This window comes from Ambystoma mexicanum, chromosome 1p (genome assembly GCF_040938575.1).
Source record: "Ambystoma mexicanum isolate Mex_15411 chromosome 1p, UKY_AmexF1_1, whole genome shotgun sequence".
Lineage (NCBI taxonomy): Eukaryota > Metazoa > Chordata > Amphibia > Caudata > Ambystomatidae > Ambystoma > Ambystoma mexicanum.
Window position 1 is genome coordinate 1477474916 of NC_090921.1, and position 22710 is coordinate 1477497625.

The 22710-nt window shown below is 46.7% G+C and overlaps 1 protein-coding gene across 2 annotated transcripts in view; it reads right to left on the bottom strand.

Annotated features, from left to right (window-relative positions):
• TTC24 (tetratricopeptide repeat domain 24) overlaps nt 1–22710 on the bottom strand; it is a 639301-nt gene that overhangs the window by 452162 nt on the left and 164429 nt on the right. For both annotated transcript variants that reach the window (XM_069607144.1, XM_069607145.1), the window contains one exon: nt 10105–10320. In XM_069607144.1, coding sequence (XP_069463245.1) covers nt 10105–10320 — 216 coding nt within the window. The remainder of the gene's footprint in view (nt 1–10104; nt 10321–22710) is intronic.

The following is a 22710-nucleotide window of genomic DNA, read 5'->3' on the forward strand; positions in this document are numbered from 1 at the left end:
CGCTTTAGAGTCATGGCACATCTTTAGTACCTCCTTTTGTAAAGGAGCTGAAGGAATCAGGACTTGAGCTTTATTAAAGTAACAGCCTTGGGTCAATTTAAGCGGATATTGGCTCGCTATTTGTTCACATGCCTGTTGGTTCTGTGACGTTGCCAGTTTCAGCTCTTGAAGAAAGTTGGTTGTCATTGCAACAAATCTAGCTTTAGCAAATAAAGGTTCTGGAGTGAATCGATGAGGAGAGAAATCTTTACGTGAAAGTGCATCTGCACGGAGGTTTCTGTTTCCCGGCAGGTATGTAAACTCAATTCTGAAAGGTAAGAAAAAATGGGCCCATCTTGCTTGTCTGCTGTTGGTAGTATGTGCTTGCTGTAGTACTTTGAGATTCTGGTGATCCGTGCGTACTTCGACCGGGTATCTTGTTCCCAATAGCAAATGCCTCCACTCTTCAAAGGCTCTTTTAATAGCCAATAATTCCTTTTCAATAACCGAATAATTCTCTTCTGACTGATTAAACGTTTGGAGAGCTATGCTACTGGTTTCTCATCTCCCTGTTCGTCCCTTTGTAGTAAAACCGCTCCCAATGCATGATGTGACGCACCTGTCTCCACAATAAAAGGTCGATCTTGAACCGGGGTAGACAGTACCTCAGCTGAAGTAAAAAGGTGTTTTAGCCTTTCAAAGGCTTTCTGTGCCTCTTCATCCCAATCGAAGATAACCCCTTTCTTTAGGAGCCTCGTGATGGGTCGAACAGTTTCAGAGAAACAAGGGATACATTTGCGATAGAAGTTTGTGAAACCCAGGAATCTCTGGATTTCTTTGATGGACGATGGAGGAGGCCAATCCAAAACATATGATACCTTTCTAGGATCCATTGAAATCCCTTGTGGAGAGAGGACAAACCCTAAATATGTTACTTGACCTTGATGGAATTCACATTTTTCTGGCTTGCAGTAAAGCTGGTTCTCTTGAAGGCAAGCTAACACGAGATTGACATGATGGATGTGTTCTTCCTTGTCCTTAGAAAAGATTAAAATAGCATCGAGATATATGATGACAAAGTGAAGAAGGATATCTGCGAATAGATGGTCCATAAATCTTTGAAAGATTGCTGGTGCGTTCACCAGTCCAAAAGGCCTAACATGATACTGGTAGTGTCCGAAAGGAGTTCGAAAAGCTGTTTTCCACTCATCCCCAGGGGTAATTCTAATAAGATGATAGGCTCCTCTGAGGTCCAGCTTAGTATAGAATGAGGCTCTTCGAACAGCCTCCAGGATATCAGGAATCAACGGCATGGGATACTTGTCTGGAATAGTAATCCTGTTTAAACCGCGATAATCTATGCAGGGTCGTAATTCTTCCAAATCTTTTTTTGGGATAAAAAACAATGAAGCTCAAGCCGGAGAAGTGGATTCAGAAATTAGACCATTTTGGATATTTTGCTGAAGGTACTCCTTCAGAGCTGCTTTTTCCTTCTGGGAAACCACATACATGCGCCCGAATGGGATTGGCTGATCGGGCATTAGATCGATGTGGCAGTTGTCTCTACGATGTGGTGGAAGAGTGGGAAATTTGGGAGTGGAGAAAACTGAATGATAGAGCTGATGGCATTCAGGAATCCTACTGATGTGGCTAATAGATGGAACTTTCTGGCAACTTTCCATTTCCGACGGGATATGTACTCCAACTAAAGAACTAGACGAACAATGAGAGGTGCAGTATTCGGAACCCAAAAAGAGAGTACTTGCTGACCAATTGATGAAAGGATTATGTAATCTCAACCATGGTAATCCCAAGATTACGGGGAAATGTGCAGTTCTGATAAGGTCCAATTCCATGGTTTCCTGGTGAGTCTTAACCTGAACATTTAAAGGTACAGTCTGTTCTCGAATGGGACCCGAACTCAAAGGAGTTCCGTCTACACCTTGAATTGGAGTTACCAATGGTTTGGCAACTCTAGGGATCCCTTTACTGGATGCCCATTCATCATCCAAGAAGTTTCCTGCCGCCCCACAATCGATGAGTGCAGGTACATTCTTTAGGATAGAATTTGGGAGGGTTATTGTCAAAAATATCACAACCATGGGTTGGTCAACCACCCCAGGTTCAGAGGAAGATTTGTTGTTATTAGGGGAACCCTGTATAAACACTCCTACCGTGGTTCCCCCTACGGTAGGGATTTGGCATTTCCCGAAACCTGGGATTGCTTCCTACAAGGTGGTACTAAAGGACAGTCTCTTAGAATGTGTACAGATGATCCACAATACATACACAGTCCTAAATTCTTTCTCCTCTCCCTTTCTGTGCTTGATAAGGGACCTTTCATGGTCCCAATCTGCATGGGCTCTTCAGTAGAAATAGGTTTAGTGTTTCCAGAAAGAAACTCCAAATGAGCTCGAGGACTCTTACTCTTCTTCCTTTCCTGATGGCGTTCTTGCACACGGTAATCTATCTGCATGGTAATTGAGATCATGTCTGCCAAATTTGTTGGTCTAGGAATCTTTGAGACTTCATCCTTGAGCTCTTCAGATAGTCCTCTCCTAAATAAAGTGATCAGACCATCATCCGGCCAACCCGTCTCAGAGGACAATTGTTTAAAGAGCGTGATATAAGAGATAAGATCCTTAGATCCCTGTCTCAAATCTAGTAGTCTTTCTTGTAAAGATACCGAAATTTCTTTTCTGCCAAACATGGTTTTCAGACTGTTTATGAAAGCAGGATAGGAATCAAGAATAACATTTCCTGACGTGACCAAAGGGGTAGCCTATGCTAATGCTGGACCCGATAAATGGGAGATCACAAATCCCACCTTATCTTTCTCTGTGGGAAAGAATCTGAGCTTAAACGTACACTGAATAGTACAGCTTTCCAGAAACTCTTTCAGCTTAAGCAGGTTCCCGTCAAACGTTTCCATGTGAAAAGTTGACGGTGGAGTTTCAGAAAAGGCACGACCTATCTGCTGTTTTAAATGTGCATTGTCTTGTCTTAGGGTCTGCATCTCTAGCGACATGGACTGCATTGCAGCCATGAGTTGTTGCATCTGTTGTTCCATAGCTAATCGCTGTCTTCCCCGTTAACGATACCAATGGCGGCACTATCTGTTAATTGAGGAAAATCAAAGACTTACATTTTCACTAAACTGGGCAGACAGAGACTTGCACTGGAGGCAACAGGCAGAAATTGAGGAATCCCCCGTGGAGGTCCTGCTCTCTCTCACTCCCCGGATAGAAATTCAGAGATGAGGGAGGCAGAATCCCCAGGGAAACCCTCCTGGGGAATAAAACCCTGAATCGAGGTGGCTCTTCGGAACGGTGAGTAGAAGCTTGGACGGTCCCTCTAGGCGAGCTGGAGTGCGAAGAGGATTGGAAACCTGTCCGGGGAACAATATAGAACAGGTAAATGCCAGGTAGTAAGAAGTGAAAGAACAAGAGATGGATATAGAAGGGAAAAATACGTGATTTTCAGAATGGAATTCTCAATGGGATGAGGACGTTCTTGGGAGTATCCGAATGGCTGGAAGCAATAGAACTGTGGTGCTGAATGAACGGAATAGAAAGGGTATGAATGTTAGTAATGGGAAGATAGAATGACCTAAAGAGGACTCTGAGTTTAAGGGACTTACAAACACTGGCGGAACTCCTAACTGGAAATCTATGGTGGAAACTGGATACAGCCTGAGAGTAAGCCTGTATGTATGAGAGGCGGAAAGACAAGAGTAAAGATTAGATTTTAAAGGAGAATGCAAGCTAGCAATGTCGGAAGAAGGAATCCTAGTGGCGAATTTACGGAGCGTCTGTATGAACAGTAGCAACGCGTATGCTACTAGCACTTCCTTCCTTATCAGGAGTCACGTGAGTAGACGCAGGAACGTAAGATGTGCGTGGAACAACTAGACCGCGGTCTTCCTCACAAGGAACCGTCACTTTGGGAGCCTGCGTTATAACGCTATGTGCTGTTCTTCCTAATCACCTTCTTTGCCACAATGACCAATGCTGATAATGTGTAACACTGATCCACAGGCCCACAGTGTTTTTGACCCGTTCACCCGTTTCTAAGGGGGTTTCTCCTGGGTTCAAACTAATGGCCATCAACGTCTGTTGATAAAAATTGCAGGTTTGCCACACTCTTATTAACAGCCCTTCTTTGATGGATAGAAAGGTGTCTCCCTATGCAAGATAAAGTAGTTGGCAGGAGATTTGTAATTTGCCTTTCAATAAACGGGCTAAATAGCATCTTTTAAGGTTCTCTCCCCATCCTAATTGTTCAGCTAGGCGTTTGAAGTTTAGAAAAAAAAATCCTAAATCTTCACCTTCAAGCTATGGCTGAAGAACACCCTGCGGTAGTAAAGGTAGAAAAGGTCTCGCTTGCAGTTCAATTAGCTTAGCCAAACTCTCTTGCAGTCTAATCTCGGCTTGCATCTGATGGTTTGCTAACTTGGCGATGGCATTGGCTAGGTCGGCCATTTAATCCGCGGTGTAAGGGTGCCTTCTGTAGATGGTTCCGAATCAGAAAGGATTAGGATTATACGGTCCCACGGTTGTATGTGGTAATGGGAGAGAGGAAGGGTACCTAGCAATAATTGAATTTTGAAGAACAGATCTTGTTGACTAGGTGGAACATGCAATTGGGAGAACAACACCTCTTTCAGCGTGGATACACGGTTAGAGTCAAGGATATCAAGTATTTTGGTTTTCTCTTCTGGTGGTACCACAATTATAAGCATAGGTTTCAATTTTTATCAGTTGATCTTATCCCAGCCTAAAATCATATGTAAGGAACTCATGGTGGCAACAGTAAAGACCGACCCATGTGATCACAGTTCAAGTGTGTTTATTGAACTTTATAATAGGTGAGATAAACGCCTAATCTAAAACTAAATCTAAGATGAGCAAGCTCCAACCATCAAATATTAATAAGGCAGTCCTAGTGGCGTCTTATCAAATAAAAAGGGCCTATACTAAAAAACCTGTTGCCAATCCTTACCGCTAAGTAACAAAAAAGAGTGTGGGATAATGTTCACCAGAAAAGAAAGAAGTGTTCACAAAATGATAAATCAGGATGGTATGGCCGAGTCACCCTTCCCTATGTTTTTAGCATGGGATAAGGTGGGACTTCTGAGCACAGCACACTCCTGAGACTTTCCAGCACAAGGTTTGCAATTCCAGTACAATGATGCCAGAACCTTCAGTGGCCAAGTCTGTTATACAAACTCTCTTGCCTCAGAAGGCCTGATGGATCAAAACAATAAACAAACAAAAAGTTCCTTCGGTAAGCGTGTACCTTGGGCGATTGCTCTTCGACCCCCTGGATCTCCCTTCATCAGGCTCGGATCCTTCTTTCAACTTGGGTCTCCTTCCGTCGGGTTCACTACAGCCTTTCAAATGCAGCTTGTAATATTCAAGAGTCTTAATGTCTTTTTAAACAACTTCTCAATGTGGACAACCCTCTGCAGGGTTCACTCTAGTCGACACAATGTTCACGGGTGTATCACTCTTTACCCCAACTCGCAGGCATCCCTCAACTGGGTTCACATTTGCAATTTCACAGTTCACTTTGTTTTATCACGATGCAGAATGCACTCTCCTAAGCTTTCCCCTTGGCATACCTCCGTCGGGTTCACATAGCCATTTTTAACACAGTTCATGAGTTTCTAACAAAGTTCATGATTTGCTCATCTCATCAGAAAGAAGGGTTCCCTTCAACCTGGCTTTCCTTCGGCATCCCTCCGTCAGGTTCACACTTGCCTTATTTCACAATATTCACAATCTTATCAAAAAGCAGGCCGCTCCCTTCCCCTAGCTTTCTCTCGGCATCCCTCTGTTGGGTTCACACTTTCCACAGTTCATAAGACAGTCTCTTTAGACCCCTTAGTTTCTTCCATTTACCTAAGTCCGGGTCTCAGCCCTAGTCAGGCTACACACAGTTCTTGTTCACATTCACTTGGCTTTCCCCAGTGCACTTTGCTTTCCTCCACGTGTCAAAGACTTTTGATTGTACGAGGGGTTTTGCTTGACCCTCGTATTACCCCTACATCACCTCACGCCGGCCTTCCCCAATGCCTTTTGGTTCTTGTGGTTTCAAAACATGTCCCGGTCCGAGTCTTTCGAATGAGCGCCCACATGGTGCTGGACCCCTCTATACCTGACCTTAACTGGGCTTTCTTTAAAGTTCACAACACAAGTTCTTTGTTCAAATGTTGCTGCTTGCAACCTTGGTCCCAGCACAGTTTGGTTTCATATCAGTTTCCTCTGACTCACTGGCTGTGCTGAACTTGTTAGACTCTCTTTTCTCGGGAGTCATGGATGGCACCACAGTGGCAAGTGCTGCTCCATGCTTTGGCTATCAGCGCGGGAGGGCCCCTTGTGTCGTTGACACCTGTCACACCACATGCCAGGTGTACTTTCCGGTCTTCGGATTCTTCTTTCGAAGGCTTTGCACGGCTGAGTTGAAAACGGCAAGGGCAATTCCCTCGTTGTCGTCCTTTCAGGTCTGGCCGCCTTTCTCCTTCGCTTGAACTGCCGGTTCAGAATAGCTGCTCTCTTGTCAGTTTGGCCTTGCTCATAGTGCGCTTTCGTGCTCTGCCTTTTATCCCTGTGGTGAAAGGAAAGGGCAGTCAGGTGTGTGTAATTATCAGCAATTGCCTGACTCTGTCTGACCTTTGTGTTGGGACATGTCAGGTAAACTGCTCTAGTCTTAGTCTGTTTGTTACGGTGTAAGAAAGTGTTTGTGTTGGAAAAGGGGGGAGGGGTAGAGTTTCTGAATATCCTATGGGGTAGGATGGGAAAGAGGTGTCGTAAGGAAGGGGGTGCCACGTCTCACACCTTCAGTGTCCCACTGTTCTGACTTGAGTGTCGTGTAGACCGTTGAGACCTCCGTCCCCAAGTGACGCACAGGGGAACTAAAAGAACACCGCTGTGCTACCCTTGGAGCCACAGGTGGGAGATGTTGCTTCCCGGATCCACGGAACCTCTGCAACACAGATGCTGCTGCAGAAATAACGGGGTTAAGTACCAGGCAAATACAATAGAATACAAGAATCACAGGATCTGAATAATCTTACCTATCCGGTGGTTGGAAAACCCAGGAAACCTAGTGAGGGAGGTTCGAGACTCAAATGAGAGGCAGTCCCCAGAACAACAGAGACCGGAGTCACACGTGGATACAGGACAGCCCACCTGAATCTAGAGCTGGAGGCGTAGCGTGAGGACCCAAAGGGAAATGGTGTAGAAGTCCAACAAAGTTTCAAGGGATGATCCGAAGGCAGGTGAGGGACGGGCCGAGGTTCATCAATGAGTAAACAGTTCCAAGCAAAGGTACAAAAGGATAATCCGAGGGAGTCCAGGTGAGTGATCCAAAGTCAAGGTAAACCAATAGAGCAAGTCCAAACGTAGCGCCAAACAGGGTCGAAAGACAGCTGAGAAGCGGTGAGTGCTCCATGCATCAAGCGTTATGTACTGTGCGCTTCCGAGTCATGTGACGCCTTCCATCGTCACGTGGGAAACACCGCTCTGAATCACGTGAGCGGATGACTGATCGATGCGGAAGCGTTCCGCCGCCCCTTCTGCTGTATGCTCTCCATGGCAACTGCCAATGCAGGAAGGGCTGCAACCGGGCACGTACACTGTAACCGGTACAGAGCTTTCGGTCCTTTGGGGGAACCACATCACGTGAGTCTCGAAACCTGGAGGGAGTAGTGTGGGAACCCGGGGAAGATGTTGTGGAGGTGTTAGCAGTGTTCTGGTGTGCAGAGGAGCGTCTAACACCCACTTCCACTCCCTATGACCCCTCATCCAGGTGATCCTCCCCCACTGGTCCACCCTCAGGAACTGGATCCAATAGTGATGGTCGTGTCCTGGCCACCTGGATGACAGATCCCCAGGGACCAGTTAGTGAGACACCACCTTCAGGTTTCTCACAATGAGCACATACATATTATAAGAGAAGGGATTCACAATGACATACATAATGGGGGATGTGGCATAATGGGACCTCAACGGGAGCGCACTGAGTTAAGCTGGTCAAGACTTCCCACATCTGCTGAATTTCAAAGGTTTCGCTGCGTTAAATCTGCACACCTTAATTGCACATTTTTCAATGAATATATATATTTTATGCTACACTACTTAACATATATCATAAAATTAAATATATACACTGACATACAGAATATATACAACATAATTATAAATTATAATTGGTTATTTATAACGCTCTTAATACCCAGAGGTTTCTAAGCGTGGACCCGGGGAATGAACCTGTGTTGCTCAGCGTCATCTTGCTTCCAAGATGAGCGTGTTGCCCCTGAGCTATCCTCCTGAGACATATAACAAACTATATCACAATGGGGTGACTGCTGCACTTGGTCATCCCTGCCCAGTACCTTTTGTGCTGTCTCTGTTAGTGGCTGCCTGGACTGGGCTGGATGAGGCTGTCCCCTGATGTAGATGGCTGGGGCTGGCCCCCATTGTTCCTTCTTCTGGGCTTGTGGTCTTTCTGGTTTTCAGGGTGGGCCCTATAAGCTTGGGGGCCCATCCACAATCATTGCAGTGCCCATCGGCCAACTTTAACTCTTCTGGGATGCTCCGTTGACGTTGCATGCATCACCACCGTGCCGCAGCGCCGTTACTTCTGCAGGCGGCGTCCCCTGTGCCATGGGGGCACCGCCGCAGTCACTACTGTGCCGGAGCCATCTTTGCATCAGACTGCGTCCCCAAGACAACAGGCATGCCCCCAACATTCACTGCCATGCTCCTGTGACTCTTCTTGGCCCACTGGACATCACCAGGGCTGCTCCACGCGGCAGCTCAGGGCTTTCCTTCACCTTGGCTGCATGAAGGAGCAGCACAGGACTTCCTCAGCCCTGCCCTTCACCTGGCGAGCCAGCCCAGGACTTTACTCATTGCTCCGTCCTCCCGGGCAGAGCAGACTACCCTCTCTTTACCTCCTTGGCCGTGCAACATGGGCTGACTGGGTCACGGCTGGGCAGCCTGGATTGGGTGGCCCCCCTCACATGGCCCGTACTGGGCTGTTCTCCTTGTGCCTGGGCAGTCCCACGCAACCCACCTGGGCCCTTTGTGATGCCTCGGCCTATCCAGTCTGGCCACAGCCAGGCCAACACCCGTCACGGCCCCAGGGCGGGCGAGTTGCCCCTACTAAGCAGCTCGGCCACCTGGATTGCTCCGTGGGGGGACTCCCCTATGCACCACCCATTACTTCACTGTTTTTGTAATCTGTGGAGCTGCTCTGGGGATCTTAAATAAATATATGAGAGGGGGAGTGGGGTGATAAAACGCTTGGGAGATTTATGGTATGAAAATCTTCACCAATTCGATGAATGAATCCCAGCAGAATATAGCGTTTGAATTGTTCCCTTTTTTATATAAATATCAAGAGTTTAATTGATAAAACATATGTAGAAGAGTTGACAATAATGCAACAATAGAATATGAGAATTCCACATAGCTATGAACATTTTTGATGACAATGTTCCTGCAAAGATCTTGAAAATGGTCACCTTTTATTACCCCCAGATCAAATCCATGTTTAGAGAAGGTAGGGTGTCTAAGGGTACATTCTATTGACATAGTGAGTTCCGGTAACATGATTTTCCTTGGGGTGGGTATCCACATAGTGAGATGTTTATATGTTAGATAATTATGAATTGGAATTTGCAGTATCAAAGGTTTTCTCTTTGTTGATAAAACTCAATAAAAATTGGCATCAGTTTGCAATGTGAAGCGAGTGACAAGGGAAGACGAATATTACAGGAAAGGTTTCAGATGTGTTCAGGTTCATTTCCTAAGCAAGTTTGCCCACCAGATCGTACATCTCTGCTGTATGACATCTTACTCTGTCCAATATCAACCCAGTTCCATATCTGTTAATCCAGCTAGCATATCCATCTCTGTTTTGTGTCATTGTTTGTCTGACAATTCACCTCTTCTCTACCTGGGTGTATGTCTGCCAGTCTATCTGTATTGCTTCCTCCCTTTTTTACGCTCTCTCTAGTCCAGCTACCTTTGGCTGCCTGTCTGTCTATCTCCCTCCCTACTTACCTTTGGCATCTTTCAAGGGTCAAATCTATGTGCTTCTTTTACATCAACTTACTATGCACAGAAGCTGCTTTCCTGTGAAACTCCAATGCTGTGGCAAACTCTTCCAGAGTGTTGTAGGCTGCACCCAAATTCTGCAAGACCACAGCTTCCTTTCGTTCATCTGTTCCTTCAATTTGGCAGAAAGGAAGAGCCTTCTCAAAGCTTTCAGCAGCCAGGTCAAAGATCTTAAGCTGGGAGTAACTAAGACCAATGTCATTGTATAATTTGCCTATGTAGAAAAAAAGAGAGATTTGTTTGCTTTAAAGTAGAGATCTATCAGTTGTAGTTCCACATAAGCAAAGTAATCACAAATACACACCTACATCAACAGAAACCACTAAAATAACACATTTCAAGAATGTACCATATGATTTAAAAGAACTAATACATCTCTCATATCATCCTATTTTCGTATGCAGGCCTCCGGAGAAGTGTCGTACCAGGCCTTTTTAAACATTAAAATAATGTAAATATGGCACCTTTTATCTTTCTATGCGTACCATTTACAGACAAGCTGAGAGCAGAGGGCAGGTGGCTTGACAGAACCCATCTTTTGATTCTTATCTGCATTGATGATTTCTAAAATTATTATTATTTATTTATTTGTGAATTGGTTAAACTAGTAACCATACACAATTAAAAGAATAATAATGTATCCATACAGAATGACACAAGAAAATGACATAATATCTTTCTCACACTTGGAATAAAACAAGTCATTTGAAATTAATAAAAACAATCATGGCTTCAATTTGATTAATAATTGCTAAGGGGGGCGTGGCTACATGGCCACGGAGTAAGCAGCGATTCCTGAGGCCTCCTGCGGATCCGTACATAATCCTAAACAAAGAAGCGTGTGCAGATGGCTGCTGAACTCCCAAATACATCAGGAGATGTGTGAACACACGGGGTATGTAACGCTCGCATGCCCAGGAGAAATCGCAGCTGGGAGCTGCAAATGCGAGTCGAGTAAGATTGGGGAGCCCAGGGTGCCGGAGTCACCAAGATGGCGTCGCTCTAACAAAGGAACGCAAGATGAAACACCTGCACGACGGACAACAACCTCAGTGGAGAATACAACATTTGCATACACATCAGCCTCCAGAAGACGCAACAAACAAACGGCATGGGTGAAATCCCAGGCGCGGATAAAAAAAAAAAAAAACAGTGCGGAATGTTGCAGTCCACAGCAAAGGAGGCAGAGCGGAACATACGAGAGGAGGAGCCAGAGCCGGTCAGTGTGCGAACAAGCACAAGCAAGCGCGCTGGAAAGCAGAGACCGACGCAGCGCCTCAGCACCGAGGACGGTTGCAAGCCAGGAGCCAGGAAGGTCCCGATCGTAAGGGACACGAACAAAGGCACCCGGGAGCACGCAGCCCGGGTCACATATGAACCAAAGGCTGGAAAGCCCAACAAACCATGTTGGAAGTGGAGACCAACGCCGAGCAGCAGGCACTTGACAATATGCAGCCCGGCCGCTCAGCTAAGCCCGGACAGCTGGAGAGCCACATGCTGAGATGTGACCGCCCACGGAAAATATAAAAAGCAGCAAGATACACGGGAAGGCCGACGCATGGATACGGAGAAGCTTTGAAGTGAAATTGACACCAGTGAAGGAACGGCAAACACGTTCTGAGGCATCCGGAACATAGAACAACACAGGCAATACAAGCTCCACAAAGAGAGCAGGAGGGTGTGGTAATATGGACCCAGCATTGGTAGCCAAAATGCCCGGAAGGTGCCACCAGGGTTGAACCACTATTCATAGACACGACACTGAGGCACAAGAAAAGAACGCGCAGGACTACGGGTAGCAAATAAGTAAACCGCCTGAAGTGAGAGCGGTAAAGACCCAGTGCAACCAATCACACAACACCGGCAAATGAAAACATGTATAAGCCCCAGGCCTACATAGAACACACTGCATGGTCGTGATGCACCGAGGGGACGCAGCACAGTACCCGGACCGGCTGTACAGCTGGACAGATGACCACACTAAGGCCACAGATATAGCTGCACAAGACACACTCTCCCCTACAGCGACAAGAACGCTGGGAAAAGCTCTAGACAGTAAGACATAGGTACTGCAGGCAGAGCGATTGTTGAAGAGAAACCTGGGCACAGGAGCAAGCGCGCTCCAAATAAAACAGACCACATTGAGCACAACCTAGTGCTCTAGCAATAATAAGCACCCCGCACCAAGAAGGCCCCGGTAAACCAGCAATAAACTTGAATACTAGATAAGCAAAGACCGTACCATAGGCTCGAGAACTTGGCTCCTGCAACAGCGAGCAGATACGGGGAGATATAAGGATGACGTCCAAGGTGCCCAAAACAAAAGGGAAACAACCGACAATGGCGAATTCACCAAAACACCCCAATCATCCGAGGGAGCCAGACACAAGGATAGGAATCTACAGGCAGACGCTACACCAGGGCGGAATGACCAACAAAACCTTGACGTAATCGCGGACCTGAAAATCACATGGGAGACCAAACTGGAGGCAGCAATGAGTGAAATAAGAACATCATTGGATCTTAAAATAGGGGCGGTACAGGAGGACGTCAATTTATTAAGACAAGATGTAAGGAAAATAGTGGAACGCACAGGTGAACTGGAGAAGGAAGCACACGCAAACACTGCCACCTGCGCAGCACACACCTCGGAGATCCATATACTGCGACAACAAGTGAGTAACTTGGAAAGCAGAGCAGAGGAGGCAGAAGGGCAGGCCCGAAGAAATAACATTCGCATTGTAGGGCTCCCGGAAGGAGAAGAAGGATCTAACCCCACAGACTACATTGAGTCCATGCTACTGCAAGAAATAGACGGCGGGGCTCTCACCCAGGGATTTGCGGTGGAAAGAGCACAAAGGGCTCTGATGAGGAAATCCCCGCCTGGCGCACCTCCGAGGCCGATAATAGCCAAAATCCTGAACTACCGAGACAGGGAGAAGATCCTGGAATTCTTCTGAAAAGGAGGCACGATACACAGGGTGTCCATTCCTATGGCAGCATACCCAGACTATACCTTACTGGTGCAGAGAAAGAGGCTAAACTATGGAACAGTGAAGAAGAGGTTGCGGGCAGCGGGCTTCAAGTACATGCTGATGTACCCGGCGAAGCTGAAAGTGTTCCACAGAAATAGGGCTTTGTTTTTTGACACCCCAGAGGACACGATGGAGTGGCTGGAAGCAAAGAACTGTCCCACCAGGACAGCACGCAGAAAGAGGATGGCACGGAGAAGTGACAGGAGGTGCCAGTAGCTGAGGTGCTGTATGACTAAGACATTGGGACTAGAATATAGTATAAGGCGCACTGATTAGTAAACAGCCAGGCTTTGAACTAAGAATTAGAGCGAATGTAATATGCTGAGGCCAAATATGCAGGAGCCACAGGGATCTCACCCTTACACCCCAGAAGTTAGTCTAGATAGGCTACCGCTAGCGTGGTAACCTCCTGCTGAGTTCCTACGGTCGGCAACTCGGACCAGGACTAAATGCGGGATCGCCTGTGATCCAGGGATGGAGCAGGGCTAAAGTTGGGGATGGGACGGGCGGGGGAGGGAGGGGAGTTGAAGTGTTGTTGGTGAGGGGGTAGTTGAGATAGTGGGGAACAAGCTTACACACAGGCGCGCCCGCGCTTCAGGTCGATGATTGGGAAAGGCAAAGGAGGGAATGAGATAGGGCTGAAATATGGGGGACCTTAAATCAATTACCTGGAATGTCCGGGGCACTTAACAGTTTCTTAAAAAGAAACAAGGTAATGATGTACCTCTGAAGGCAAAAAATGGACATAGCCTTGTTGCAAGAAACACACCTCACTAAAGAGAAACAAGAGATGTTAAAGAAAAAGTGGAGAGGGACCACCATAGGAGCAATTTATCCAGCATATGCGAAGGAGTAATCATCTGCTGAGTGGCGCCACATGTGCCCTTCCAGGTGTTGCAGGCCACGGTGGAGCCGGACGGGAGGATGGCAGTAATTCGGGGACTGCTAGAGAACAGAGAACTGTGCATCATAAATATATATGACCCTAACCAAGACACAGTGGCCTATTTTAGAACGCTATATAGCAAGATCATCCCCCACATTGGAGGCACGGTAATATGGGGAGGGGGGCTTCAATTGTACACTGAATCCCAAAATGGATAGATCAGATATGAAACTAGATAAGCCCACCCTTGCAGCGAAAACACTACAAGCCCTGTTGAAAGACTTTAGGCTGGAGGACATATGGAGACAGCAACACTCAAATGATAGGCAATACTCACATTATGCCGCCCCTCATAACCTGTACACAAGACTGGAATATATGTTCGCCATTCCTGAACTCATTGGGGAAATGATGGGTTCAGAATATAAGGCGAGAATACTATCGGACCACTCCCCTCTGGCCCTGACGTGGCGGCATCAGCCCCCCAGAGCTAGGATCCCAACGTGGAGGCTTAGAGCTGAGGCATTGAAGGACACCGCATTCCGGGAGGACCTGAGGGAGGAGATATCTGGGTACTTTGAAAATAACACAGGAAGCGTGGAGTCAGAGGGAACCCTATGGGAGGGCTTTAAGATGGTAGTGAGCGGTACGGCCCATTCCAAATCTAGAGGACTCCAAGGGGGTATAGAGCGAGAGCTACAGGAGACAGAAAAGAAACTAGAAGCAACCATGAAAAGAGGAGGTACCTCACAGGAAGATGCCAAACAAGCGAGCTAATTACAACTGGCGTGTGGTGGGCTCTGGGAGAGGCTATGTAACCTGAATTATAAAAGATATTATAAAAGATACATTGAAAGGCAACATGCGGGGGGAGACAAACCGGGGAGGCTGCTGGCATGGCTGTACAAGAATGAGACACCAAGACCAGCAATCAGGGAGATAATAGGAGAAGCGGGCCAGGTGTGAAACACCCAGGAGAGTGTGAACGAGGGGTTCCTAAGATTCTATAAATGCCTCTATGAAGACACAGGAGAAATTGCAGAGCAGGAGACCCAGGATACATTAGAAGACATAGGACTGCCCAAATTGAACGGGGAAGACAGAGAGAACCTGGATGCCCCAATTACAATAGAGGAGTTAGAGATAGTGTTAATACATCTGCCCACGAGCAAAGCCCCCGGCACAGATGGACTCCCCAGCGAATTTTACAAGACGTACAGACAAGAAGTGATCCCCCACCTGCTGGCAATGTTAAACGAGGCCTTTGAAAAAGGGAGACTGCCAGAATCTCTGAGGGAGGCGGTTATTATTCCACTTCTCAAACCCGACAAGCCCAACACAGAATGTGGGTCATACAGAGCCATATCCATGTTAAATCAGGACAGTAAAATTCTCACGGCCGTGCTGGCGAATAGACTGAAGAGGGTAATAAACAAACTCATACACCCCGATCAAACCGGATATGTCCCAGGCAGAAGCATTTCCGATAACCACAGGAGGCTCCACCACATCATTGAACAGTCAGAGGGCGACCCAAGTGAAATAGCAATAGTCTCGTTAGGTGCAGTGAAAGCCTTTGACTCCGTGAGGTGGCCATGGATGATGGCGGCTTTGAAGGAATACGGGATGGGACCAGGGTACCTGCGGTGGGTGAAGATGGTGTATAGCTCCCCAATAGCCAGGGTTAAAACGGGAGTGATAATTTCAGATAAATGGCAACTCAACAGAGGCACGAGATAGGGCTGCCCTTGGTCCCCGATGCTATACATCCTTGCACTAGAACCATTAGCGATCTGATTAAGACAGCAATATGAAGAAATAGGGGTCCACACTAAGGGGGGACCGCACTTGATATCATTGTATGTGGATGATATGTTGCTATACCTGCGGTACCCAGAGGAGAATTTGCAATACATCTTAGAGGTGATGGAGCGCTACACGACTCTTTCGGGCATAGCGGTAAACCCCAAAAAATCGTGCATGTTCTGCCTGGGCAGGTATAGCGGTGTCCCACAGGAGAACTTACCTACACTGCAAATAGCCTGGCATACCAGAACATTCAGATACCTGGGGATTAACATATTCCATAAGGTGGTAGATGAGCACAAATATAACATGGAGAGGGCGGTGGAAGACATCAAGAATAGCATGGGGTTTTGGGCGAAGCTCCCCTTGTCCATGGTGGGAAGGGCGGCCTTGCTCAAGATGGTGGTTCTGCCGAGGCTCCTACATTTCTTTACAAATATCCCATACATGTCGCCCAAACGCTTTTTTACTAAACTCCAAAGCTTATGCAGAGGCTTTCTGTGGCACAACTCCAGAAACAGAGTGGCCCTATGGAAGCTACAGAATACGTACGACAGAGGGGGCATAAACCTGCGAACCTCGAAATATACCACCTGGCAGGGCAGTTACAATATGTCGCTAGGTGGCTGTCGGAAGAAGAGACAGCAGAATATAGATTGCTAAAAGGCGAATGTGACCCATTCTTCTTAAAGGATGTGATATGGCTACCCAAACCAGAGTTGCAGGGGCGATCGAGACTGTTGGAATTGGGCTGGAAGACATGGCATAAAACATGTCGAGCCATAAGAAACCCAACCCCATGTCCCCCGCAGGCCCCACTAGTGGCGCCCTGTGGGGCGGATGAGCAGCTGAGAAAAGCGATCCGTAAACACCGGGAGCCGGTAGGCCTGGCGACCCTGGGAGATATATCGAAAGAGGGGGAGGCACTGGACTTTCAAACGATAGTGGAAGTAACTGGGGTACATATGGGGCAGTATATCACATATAACAGAATAGTTAAACGGATAAGGGAGACGTGGTCCGAAATAGCACTGTCAGAAGAACCCGACACGGCCATAGAGGCGATATATGATGTTTCGGAGGGGGGGGGCGAAGTATCCCGGATTTATGAACTGGTGATGTCTAGAGTGGGTAAGGAGCCGCTGCAACTGAGGCGGGACTGGGAGGAGGAAGCGGGCGAACCTATGCAAGATGGGCAGTGGGAAAGAGCCCAGAGATATCATAAAAAGGTGACTAGAAATGCTAGGCTGCAGCAGATTCAGCTTTATGTCACCCGTAGGGCGTACATGACCCCCGCAAAAGATCGCCAGATTTGGAAGCACAGCAATACAAAAATGCCCCAAGTGTAGGAAGGTGAATGGCAGGATGATCCACATGTTCTGGGCGTGCCCGGAGGTGGGAAAATTCTGGGGAGAAATAAAGCTACGGCTATCTGAAAAGGGAATCAAGCTAGAGGAGGATTCCGTGTTGGCATGTATGATGGGGGGGGATTTACCAGGCCACGGAACCTGAAACATGAGTGCAAACTCAAGGACCTGGCCTACATACTGGCCAAAAGGAGAATAGCCATGAGCTGGAAAGCAGCCCACAGACCCAGATTAGAGGTATGGTGGAATGACCACCTGAAATGGGCAGACACTGAAACAGCAGCATGGCAAGAGGCAGCCAGCAGAGGGGAGGAAAATGAAGTGGGACTCCTGATAGAATCGAGACAATTGATAGCCTCATTGTCGGGATCCCTCCATGCCAATTCCAGTGAAGATGACACATCCGAGAATGGTGAAGGGGATTAACCCCAAAAGAAGCCAACTTTGAGGTGGAAGCTCGAGTTCGGGCAGAGGCAGGGGAGAAGACAGTAATAAAATACATGCAAAAGTACGCTAAGTAGCTTGGAACTGAAAATGTCGGATGTGATGGTTATGTTATGTTTCGTTTGTTGAAAAAAACAATAAAAAATATTTGTAAAAAGAAAATTGCTAAAAAATGTAAAACAGCAACACACAATACATTTTCATTCCTGCCAGACAATCTGTGCTAAAAGTCACTAGTATTCATCCATTCAACAGTGCACATATTTCCCAAAACTGTAATCTCTTAATGATTGAAGTGTTTAGCATTATATTAAAAGGTGTTACGAAGTTTGGATAAAATAATCACTGCATAATGTACAGAATTCTCAGGGTAAATTTCGATTGATCTCTTCTAAAGTAGATTTGTGCTGTAGGTATCAGATTTAACCAAAACCTTAGGAATTGCTGCATATAGTAGGAATTATGGAATTTGTCCATATAACAGGGTCAGTAACAAGGAGCTTGTCAAGAGATGAGAAACTGGAGTGGATTTTCAATGTACACATTGCAAAAATAGTATCCGCCCAGTCCTTTCTGAACAAACACTTTTTCGCCTTATCCGGATGATCACATAATAATGCCTTTGTTTCTTCAATTTTTGTCATGATCAACTCTGCTGTATTTTGAAAGTTCTTAATGGGAAGAATTGATCCAATTGACATTCCTTCTTTTAAAACCATATTATTGGATGTATTAACTGGGATCAAGATCTTTCTACAAAAGGCTAGAATTTTCCACTCCAGCCAGTCTCTCATAGACGGCAGGCAAAGTTCGAATCTTAGTGCAACCAATGGAAGAGATTGTTGTACATTATGAAAGCTTGCATTGTGCGTGTCCTGATATGACATTTCTGTTTTTGTGAGGTAAGCCTGAACGGCACCTACTCAAGCTTTCCTGTTCTGTGTGAGCAACAAATTAAACATCTTATACTGCTGTTGTACCTATTCTTTACATGCAAGGGAAGCTCACACTGTTACTGCTCAGCTGTTCGATTTGTAGGAGGCTGCTTGTTCTACTGCACACTGTTCTTTATCTGTTAATTGTGAGAGAAAGCTGCTTTTCTGACAGGTTGTTGGCCTCTGCCGCATGTAAGCGATGTCCACACAGTTTTAACTTCTTGCCTGCAACGGCTGGATGTCACATTCTTATTACTCTCTTGTGAAGGAGAAAACTAAATTCTACTCCCTTGAAATTATATTTACTCAAAAGTTTAATACTCTCGCCTCAAAATCTTATCTGGCGCACTGGTCGTATGTACAAACGTAGATTGCCATAATTCTATAGATCATTGAAACAAAGTGTTTTCCACAGACACTGCAACAGGTTGCAACATATATTCATGTATTATCATTTGTTTAGTTTACCCTCATTGACTATTCCAAAATAGCAAACTGCCAAACAGACTACTTTCCGCTCTTCTTGTATAAACAGCTTCCGTAAATCACTCCCCTCTGCTTGATAGAGAGGTCATTAAAAATGCCCTTAAATTGGTTCAGTCTCTCTATCCTGAGTGCAGAACATGGAAATCAACATTCAGTATTATCAGTCAATACATAAAGGACAAATCAATGAGCTTGAATACTCAACCATGAACCAATGACCTTTTATGAGCAGCTCACAGTGTGTTGTATGCGGATCTATCCTTAGTGCCCAAATACAGCCATAGCCATTCTCCTCACCTGCTGTGCATTTTCCTCCTTGGCTTCAGGAGCTCTAGCCTTTGTGTGTCATGTAGCCTTCAGCTGTTCTGCCATATGATGCATTCCCCTTCCTGTAGTTGAAAGCTCTGATATGGTTTATTGGATTTTGCCGAACATGCGCATGGGACAGTCTAGGTTCCTGCATGCATGGTGAGGGGGCTTTGCGGGCTCCCCTAAGGTGCAAGGTGAAGCCGGCAAGGACACTGGCTTCCACTGGTGCTGTTCTCTGGCTTCTCAGATGATGGCCATCCCCCCTGGAGGCGGCACTAGAGGGACAGCCTGCATAGTGGACTGCCCCTCTGGCCACCCACCCCCCCAGGTATGCAACGCCCGCCCCGCCTTAATAGGCAGAAGTGGCGTCCCTGTGGACCGTCCATATCCGGCTGGGGTCCTGGGGAAGCACTCTTAAGGCTGGGGGCCGTGTTACCCTGTCCGCTTATTATAAGCGACTCTGGGCTTCTTTTTTCCCAAAGTCGCTTATAATTTTGTCAGGTCGCTTGTTGCGGTTTTTGTCCGCTTATCACCCTGATTGTGCGCTTGCTTGTAAAAACACGCATGAAAGGAGAACTAACGTCCATCCATTCACAGCTTTTTCACACACATTGAAGTTCGGGCTGATTGCTATTGTCATGCAATGACACACACCGGCAGGTACTCAGCTGCCTGCAGCCTTTTGATGGCCTGATGCAATGGCTTTCTCTTATCCACAGGGCGCCCTTCCTAACCATATGTAGTGTTATTGATGGTCTGAAAGTCCCCACCCCAGGGTTCATTACCATAGCAAAAATGTCTGCCCCTACATTTAAGACAACACCCAAAAAAACACTGAATGGGAGATTTGTCAGAATTTCGGCCGTTCGAAAATTCCAAATGGCCTAAAAGCATGTCATCCGCGTAGGCTGCTGTTTTATGGATTGTGCCTCCCATTGAGATGCCTTTGATTTCGGGTGCATTCCTTATTTTCGACAGCAACGGCTCCAGGAAGATTGCGTAGAGGTGTGATGAGAGGAAGCAGCCCTGTTTGGTGCCTCTTTCTATTCTTATTACGTCAGAAAGTTCCCCGTTCACCGCGATTCTGGCTGTTGGCGTGTTATAGTTGGCCCATATCATGTCGATGTAGGTTTTGCCAAGGTCGAATTTCTCGAGCATTTTGAAGAGCATGGACCACTCCACGCGGTCAATCACTTTTTCCGCGTCAAGTGCCAGAAGGGCGGCTGGGGTGTTTGTAATCCTGGTTTTCTCGATCAGGTGCGCGATTCTTCTTATGTTGTCATGCGTTGTTCTGCAAGGAATAAATCCCGACTGATCTTGATGAATCAAATTAGGAAGCAGGGGGGAGAGTCTGTTGGCTAAAATTTTGGTATAGAGTTTGGCATCTAGGTTTATTAGTGCAATGGGGCGGTATGAGCCTGTGACCTCTGGGTCCTTCCCTTTCTTATGGAAGACCAGTATTTTTGCCTCATTCATTGAGTTTGTGACGTTTTCTGAGTCCTTGAAGGTGTTAAAAAGCTCTGTGAGAATTGGGGTCAGGGTGCCCTCGTATGTTTTATAGAAGGTGGCTGTATCCCCATCCGGGCCCGGTGCTTTGTTTTCCGGTAAGTCTCTTATCGCCTTTGCAACCTCCTCCTCCGATATTTGTGCGTTAAGTGCTGCTTTCTCCTCCGTAGTTATCATTGGGAGTATTATATCTTTTAGATAATTTGTTTGGTTTATCCCTTTTGGTTTGTCCGATGAGTATAGTTCTTGGTAGTGGTCTCTAAATATGTCTTTTATGGCCTTCGATTGTGTTCTCACATGTTCCTTACTGTCTCTCAGTGCCTGTACTGTTTGTCTTTGTTGTCTACCTTTCAGCTGTCTCGCCAGCAGTTTGTCTGCTTTATTGGCTTTCATGGCGTACCAGTGTTTCAAGTGAAGCAGTTGGTTCTCAGCCTTTTTTGTTCTAATCGCCTCCAACTGACCCTGTACATGTCTGTAGGCTCTCTTTAATTTATGAGTTTGCTGTGATGTCATTTGCTCTTTGATCTTCTCCAGGTTGTGTTCCAGCTCTTCCTCCCATCTTCGGGATTGTCTGACTTTCTGAGCTTTCAGAGCGATCAAGTGGCCCCTCATGACCACCTTAAAGGCTTCCCAGATTGTGGCCTTGGCCACGTCTCGGGTGTTATTTTGGACGAAGTAGTCATCTATGTAGCCTCGGATTGTCTCCCGCATCACTGGGTCGTGGATGACTTCTCCTGGAAGGGTCCAACGCCACAGACCGGATTGTCTGTGAATGCCCGGTAGCGTCGTCCATATGGGGGCGTGGTCAGATATTGATATGGGGCCCGTCTCTACCTCTTGTATCTCCCCTATTAGGCTCACCGAGGCCCATATGTAGTCGATTCTCGAGCTTGTGCCAAGAATGTGGGAGTGATACGTGAACCCCGGGGCCTGGCCTCTAATTTTCCGCCAGACATCTTCTAATGCTAGATTTTGCATGGAATTTCTAAGTGTTTGCGACGGGGAGCCTTGAAGAGAAAGGTTAGGATTCGATCTGTCGTTCTCTGGATTCCATGCCATGTTGAACTCCCCGGTTAGAATCAACTCTTCTTGTGAGAACTTTTCCAGATTGTGCAGTGTTTTTCTCCTTGTCATTTGCATGAATTATCCTGTTTTATCCCTTGAGTTGGATTTTCCCTTTATCTTTTTTCTGTATGTGTGTCTCTTGTAGCATTATTTTATCGTATTTCCCTTGCCGTAGTTGGTGCTCCACCTTTTCCCTTTTGACAGGGGAGTTTAGGCCCCTGATATTATGTGTAAGGATCTTCAGCCCCATCCTGTTGCATGTATCTTGGACTTGTAAACTGCTGCTGGTTCGCATACCGTGGTTTCTTTCCTGCCTGCCGGTTCTCCCCCGTCCCCCTCCCTTTCCCTAGTAACTTCCCTGAGGAGGGCAATGGGCCCTATGATCGCATGGGCGTACAGCCCTTCGCGCCATACCCTCTCTATCTCTGGGGTAACTGTGGTGTGAGGAGTCCTAAACCTCACCGTGAGACTCTTGGGATTGTTGAGTGATTCCAGCTCGCCGCTGCTCATTGTTTGCCAGTAGTCGCCTCTTTACAGCTCGTTTTGGAGGAAATCTGGTGGTCCATATTATCGTATGTTCTGTGGTTACAATGATCATTTGGGCCCGGATGGTTCTGTAACTCTTCTCGATTTTGCGGTCACTGTGGACCAACCTCTTTGGGCCCTTCTTCCCTGATACTGTTCCCTATCGTTGGCCTGTGCGCCCTCCTTTTCTTGCAGGTTCAGGATTCGTTCTCCTTCCTTGCTCGTGGTGATTCTTTGTTG